Raw genomic sequence first — 6697 nt, 5'->3', positions numbered from 1 at the left:
TGAAGGCCACTATCAGAGCAACCTGGGCTCTCATAACACCTGAGCAGTGCCAGAAACTCATCGACTCCATGCCACGCCGCATTAACGCAGTAATTGAGGCAAAAGGAGCTCCAACCAAGTATTGAGTATTGTACATGCTCATATTTTTCATTTTCATACTTTTCAGTTGGCCAACATTTCTAAAAATCCCTTTTTTGTATTAGCCTTAAGTAATATTCTAATTTTGTGACACACGGAATTTTGGATTTTCATTTGTTGCCACTTCAAATCATCAAAATTAAATGAAATAAACATTTGAATGCATCAGTCTGTGTGCAATGAATAAATATAATGTACAAGTTACACCTTTTGAATGCAATTACTGAAATAAATCAAGTTTTTCAAAATATTCTAATTTACTGGCTTTTAACTGTATATATATATATTTTTTTCACATATATATATGTACATACTTTGTATTAAGTAAAACCATTTGTTTCTAAGTAATGTATGAGTAGTTTATTTTATTTTGTTACAATTTATTTAGTATAGTATGTTTTAACGCAGCTGAGATAGGCTCCAGCGACCCCCGCCACCCCAAAAGGGACAAGCGGTAGAAAATGAATGGATGGATGTTTTAAATATTTGTTGAATTCAAGTTGCAGATTCAATGTCAAACGTGTACAGCAGATCAAAAGCAATAACCATTTGACGAGTCAATTAATCAAATACATAATTGCTGCCTCGGCAAATATTTTAAATATTTTTTTAGTTCTATGGAGGTTAAAGTTTCCTTACAAAAACTTTTTTGACACTGAATTTATGTAACAGTTTTTGTTGTATTTGTGCATCAAATTATGCTGGCAATTTCAGTGAAAACAATTTGGTAGCAAGTGGCGTGCGTTTAAAAATTAATTGTTTTAAAACTCAGGATATAAAAAAAAGTGTTTAAAAATTCAGTGTTTTAAAACTTGTAGAAAAATTCAGTGCAAAAAAAATTAAATTTGCTGCTTCAAAACGCATATGTACAGTATGTGTATATGTATGTTTGTACAGTGAATGTATATGTACAGTATGTGTATATGTATGTTTGTACAGTGAATGTATCTGTACATGTAAGCATAATTGTTTGAATATAGTATATCATTGGTACAAAAGGTTTAACTAACACGTGTACAAGGATATTTCACATGTCTTTTCTGTGTATATCACTGAACAGTAGGTTATGTTGTGTACAAGGTGTATTTATTCTGTCTCTGATAGTTGATATAATAATGTAAGTGCATCATAAAGCCTACATGAACTCCATGGTGTTCAGGGATGAATAGTCTCTCCTATGGCTATTGTACTATTTTTTCCAGCTATAGTTACATTAATCATTAGTAATGCAGCAGCCTAGTTTTGAATGGCAGGGTCCCTGCTATCACATGTTGATACAAATATAACATTTACATAATAAAAATCAACTACAGGTTTCCCAAATGCTGTAATAAATTAAGCATGATGAGTTGACTTGAAACTGTTTAATGTTGCACTTTTTATATGTAGAAGAAAAGTTGTGTCATTTTATTTAATCTGAGCAACAACTTGAGGCAGTTTAATGTTGATTAACGTGGGCAGAATTATTACAGTGTTCCCAATGTTAAAAGGATAACGCCGTTGTTTACAAATTTGGTAAATAAATAACCAAAAAATGTATATTTTGTTGTTTTCTTACTGTACTGAAAATGAACCAGACCGTGACCTCTAAACCGAGGTACGTACCGAACTGAAATTTTTGTGTACCGTTACACCCCTATGTAAAACTGTTGTTTACTTTTTTGACCACTGACCGAATAAATAATTAACTAACTACAGTATGTGTATTAGAGATGCGCGGATAGGCAATTATTTCATCCGCAACCGCATCAGAAAGTCGTCAACCATCCGCCATCCACCCGATCTAACATTTGATCAGAGCCGCACCCGCCCGTTGTTATATATCTAATATAGACGATGCAAGGCATTAGTGAGGTTATAAAGCTTTTGCCTGTTAAAGAAAGGAGACTGATCCAATGCAGCACAGACATTCGCGTGCCACACTGTCACGGCCCAGACGCACACCAGTGCGCAATCATATGGGAGCCACGCTGAGCGCACCTCCAAGCGCGTCTCGCTGCCGGCGACGGCCGGGTATATGGGCCCGACGCTCCAGCGCCATCCATTTTCAGGGCTAGTTGATTCGGCAGGTGGGTTGTTACACACTCCTTAGCGGGTTCCGACTTCCATGGCCACCGTCCTGCGGTCTATATCAACCAGGGTGAGCCCCACCCCTTTCGTGAGCGCACTGCGCGCGGAGTGACCCCTGTTACGAGCCCCCGGCCACGGGGGTGGCGGGCAGGTAAGCTGCTTACCTGCTGCGCGTGACGCCGGCCGCGGCGAAGGCGGACGAGGCGGGGTGTCGGTGCGGTGGGCGCGGTGGTGACCCTGGACGTGCGTCGGGCCCTTCTCGCGGATCGCCTCAGCTACGGCTCCCGGTGGGGCCCTCTCGGGGGAAGGTACCTCGGTCCCGGACCCCGGCGAGGCGTCCCTTCTCCGCTCCGTAAAAGTGTCCATCTCTTTTCTTTTCTTTTTCTTCTGTTGTGGCATATGCTGCAGGTGCCTGCTCGTTTTTCGTATGTGGGTAACAACATTTAACTATGTATATATATTTCCCAATTGGTTTAACTGCCACCCGCCTGAATCTATTTAAAATCAAATTTTTTTTTATTTCAACCGCCCGACCCGACCCGCGGATAAAATCTAATTTTTTAAAATTTCATCCGCCCGATCCGCGGATAATCCGCGGACTCCGCGGTTGTGCCCGCAAACCGCGCATCTCTAATGTGTATGTTTGTACAATGAATGAATGGAGAATGGAGTTGTCTTTATTTTTAAGTTATCATGCCATGATTTTACCATTCCGGCCCACTTGGGAATAGATTTTCCTCCATGCAGCCCCTGAGCCAGACCTGGGCAAATTAAGGCCCGGGGGCCACATGCGGCCCGTTAAGCTTTTCAATCTGGCCCGCAGACATTCCCAAATAATGTTTTTAGATTTTTAAGATGGAAAGTGTAGCTGACATTATGATGTGCACTCATCTTTTCTAATGACCGGAAGTCTTCAACTATACTAAGTCTTTCCATGCTTGGAATCTGTGCTTTTGCATGATATACTAGTTACTATGGTCATCTAATTAGTTACTATGGTCATCTACAGGTAAAAGCCAGTAAATTAGAATATTTTGAAAAACTTGATTTATTTCAGTAATTGCATTCAAAAGGTGTAACTTGTACATTATATTTATTCATTGCACACAGACTGATGCATTCAAATGTTTATTTCATTTAATTTTGATGATTTGAAGTGGCAACAAATGAAAATCCAAAATTCCGTGTGTCACAAAATTAGAATATTACTTAAGGCTAATACAAAAAAGGGAGTTTTAGAAATGTTGGCCATCTGAAAAGTATGAAAATGAAAAATATGAGCATGTACAATACTCAATACTTGGTTGGAGCTCCTTTTGCCTCAATTACTGCGTTAATGCGGCGTGGCATGGAGTCGATGAGTTTCTGGCACTGCTCAGGTGTTATGAGAGCCCAGGTTGCTCTGATAGTGGCCTTCAACTCTTCTGCGTTTTTGGGTCTGGCATTCTGCATCTTCCTTTTCACAATACCCCACAGATTTTCTATGGGGCTAAGGTCAGGGGAGTTGGCGGGCCAATTTAGAACAGAAATACCATGGTCCGTAAACCAGGCACGGGTAGATTTTGCGCTGTGTGCAGGCGCCAAGTCCTGTTGGAACTTGAAATCTCCATCTCCATAGAGCAGGTCAGCAGCAGGAAGCATGAAGTGCTCTAAAACTTGCTGGTAGACGGCTGCGTTGACCCTGGATCTCAGGAAACAGAGTGGACCGACACCAGCAGATGACATGGCACCCCAAACCATCACTGATGGTGGAAACTTTACACTAGACTTCAGGCAACGTGGATCCTGTGCCTCTCCTGTCTTCCTCCAGACTCTGGGACCTCGATTTCCAAAGGAAATGCAAAATTTGCATGGTTGGGTGATGGTTTGGGGTGCCATGTCATCTGCTGGTGTCGGTCCACTCTGTTTCCTGAGATCCAGGGTCAACGCAGCCGTCTACCAGCAAGTTTTAGAGCACTTCATGCTCTAAAACTTAAAAATTAGCCTTAAGTAATATTCTAATTTTGTGACACACGGAATTTTGGATTTTCATTTGTTGCCACTTCAAATCATCAAAATTAAATGAAATAAACATTTGAATGCATCAGTCTGTGTGCAATGAATAAATATAATGTACAAGTTACACCTTTTGAATGCAATTACTGAAATAAATCAAGTTTTTCAAAATATTCTAATTTACTGGCTTTTACCTGTATTTGTTTTAATGCAAGAGTCAAGTGTAAAGGGTGGTGAAACTGGTAAAGTTGCAAAAATAAGAATACTTTGGGCAATATTAGAAGTCTTACCTGACCAAAGAGTGAATTAAGGACAATATTAGAAGTCTTACCTGACCAAAGAGTGAATTAAGGACAATATTAGAAGTCTTACCTGACCAAAGAGTGAATTAAGGACAGAACGTAAATTGACGTCCGACGCTGACGAAGCGGCGCTGGACCTCCGCGAGCGCCGGGAAGAGGCTCTGGACGGCGGCACAGGAGAGCACGCAGACGGGGAAGAAGTGCCGGCCTGACAGCCGCTCTCCCCCGCACCGACTCTCCTCTGCTCTCGCGGTTCACAGAGCGGAGTCCTGTCGTCGTGGTTGTCCGAAAAAGACGGCGGCCTGGCGAGCGGGCGAGCGCGGCAACGTCGCGGAGGTTCGGCTTCCGGTGGTCCGACCGCCGCTAATTGTCGCTCCTCGCGGTGGTGCTTCCTCCGGTGATGATGTCGGTGTGCGCCGCGGACGGCCTCACCGGGAGTGTCCGCCGGGTCCTGCTGGCGAGCAGGTGCGTGGGAGCGACACTTGACCCGCGTGGACTCACCTCCGTCCGTCATGAGCGAGGGGCGGCATAGAGGTCTGCGGGCACTCACCTCGCTCTCCGCGGGCAAACAATTAGCCTCCTCGACGGCGGCGGCGGCGCTGCTGTGGACCGCGGCGCGGTGGTGACGGTGCGGGTGGTGACTCCGCGGACGCTCGTGGACGTGCGTGGGTCTTCTGGAGGACGATTTCAGCAGCGAGGTCGCGGAGTCAGATTGTGGGAAGGAGGAAGTCATGGCTGCCGGTTTGTGTTGTTGTGTTGCGTCATGGAGGCTTGCTGGTCGTCACGTCACGCGTCCTTTCCCGCCATTGTCCACACCTTTTCTCCCGCTCGCGATAAATTACACCTGCCGTGTGTGTGTGTGCGCGCGCGCGCGCGTGTGTGTGTGTGTGTGTGTGCGCGTGCGCGTGTACTTGACGTGCACTGCAAGCAAATGGCAGCAGAGGACATGCTGAAAATATTAAATAGACAGAATAATATAATGATATCACATACAATAATATGTTGATATCACATACAATAATTTATTGATATCACATACAATAATATATTGATATCACATACAATAATATGTTGATATCACATACAATAATATATTGATATCACATACAATAATATATTGATATCACATACAATAATATGTTGATATCACATACAATAATATATTGATATCACATACAATAATATGTTGATATCACATACAATAATTTATTGATATCACATACAATAATATATTGATATCACATACAATAATATGTTGATATCACATACAATAATATATTGATATCACATACAATAATATATTGATATCACATACAATAATATGTTGATATCACATACAATAATATATTGATATCACATACAATAATATGTTGATATCACATACAATAACATGTTGATATCACATACAATAATATGTTGATATCACATACAATAATATATTGATATCACATACAATATGTTGATATCACATACAATAATATATTGATATCACATACAATAATATGTTGATATCACATACAATAATATATTGATATCACATACAATAATATATTGATATCACATACAAAAGCATATTGATATCACATACAATAATATATTGATATCACATACAATAATATGTTGATATCACATACAATAATATGTTGATATCACATACAATAATATGTTGATATCACATACAATAATATGTTGATATCACATACAATAATATATTGATATCACATACAATAATATGTTGATATCACATACAATAATATATTGATATCACATACAATAATATGTTGATATCACATACAATAATATATTGATATCACATACAATAATATGTTGATATCACATACAATAATATATTGATATCACATACAATAATATATTGATATCACATACAATAATATGTTGATATCACATACAATAATATGTTGATATCACATACAATAATATATTGATATCACATACAATAATATGTTGATATCACATACAATAATATATTGACATCACATACAATAATATATTGATACCACATACAATAATATATTGATATCACATACAATAATATGTTGATATCACATACAATAATATATTGATATCACATACAATAATATGTTGATATCACATACAATAATATATTGATATCACATACAATAATATATTGATATCACATACAAGTGTGTACTAAAATCACAACAATACTC

The 6697-nt window shown here is 39.7% G+C and overlaps 1 protein-coding gene across 1 annotated transcript in view; it reads right to left on the bottom strand.

Moving 5' to 3' along the window:
• Positions 1–5322, bottom strand: part of cabp1a (calcium binding protein 1a) — a 27502-nt gene extending 22180 nt beyond the window's left edge. The window contains exon 1 of the mRNA XM_061985876.2: positions 4576–5322. Within this exon, the coding sequence (XP_061841860.2) occupies positions 4576–5238 (663 nt within the window). The 5' untranslated portion in view covers positions 5239–5322. The remainder of the gene's footprint in view (positions 1–4575) is intronic.
• Positions 5323–6697: the final 1375 nt, after the last annotated feature.

The sequence above is a fragment of the Nerophis lumbriciformis genome, linkage group LG12 (genome assembly GCF_033978685.3).
Source record: "Nerophis lumbriciformis linkage group LG12, RoL_Nlum_v2.1, whole genome shotgun sequence".
Classification (NCBI taxonomy): Eukaryota; Metazoa; Chordata; class Actinopteri; order Syngnathiformes; family Syngnathidae; genus Nerophis; species Nerophis lumbriciformis.
The sequence above is the reverse complement of the archived record's forward strand: the minus strand, read 5'-3'. Positions and strand labels throughout refer to the sequence as shown.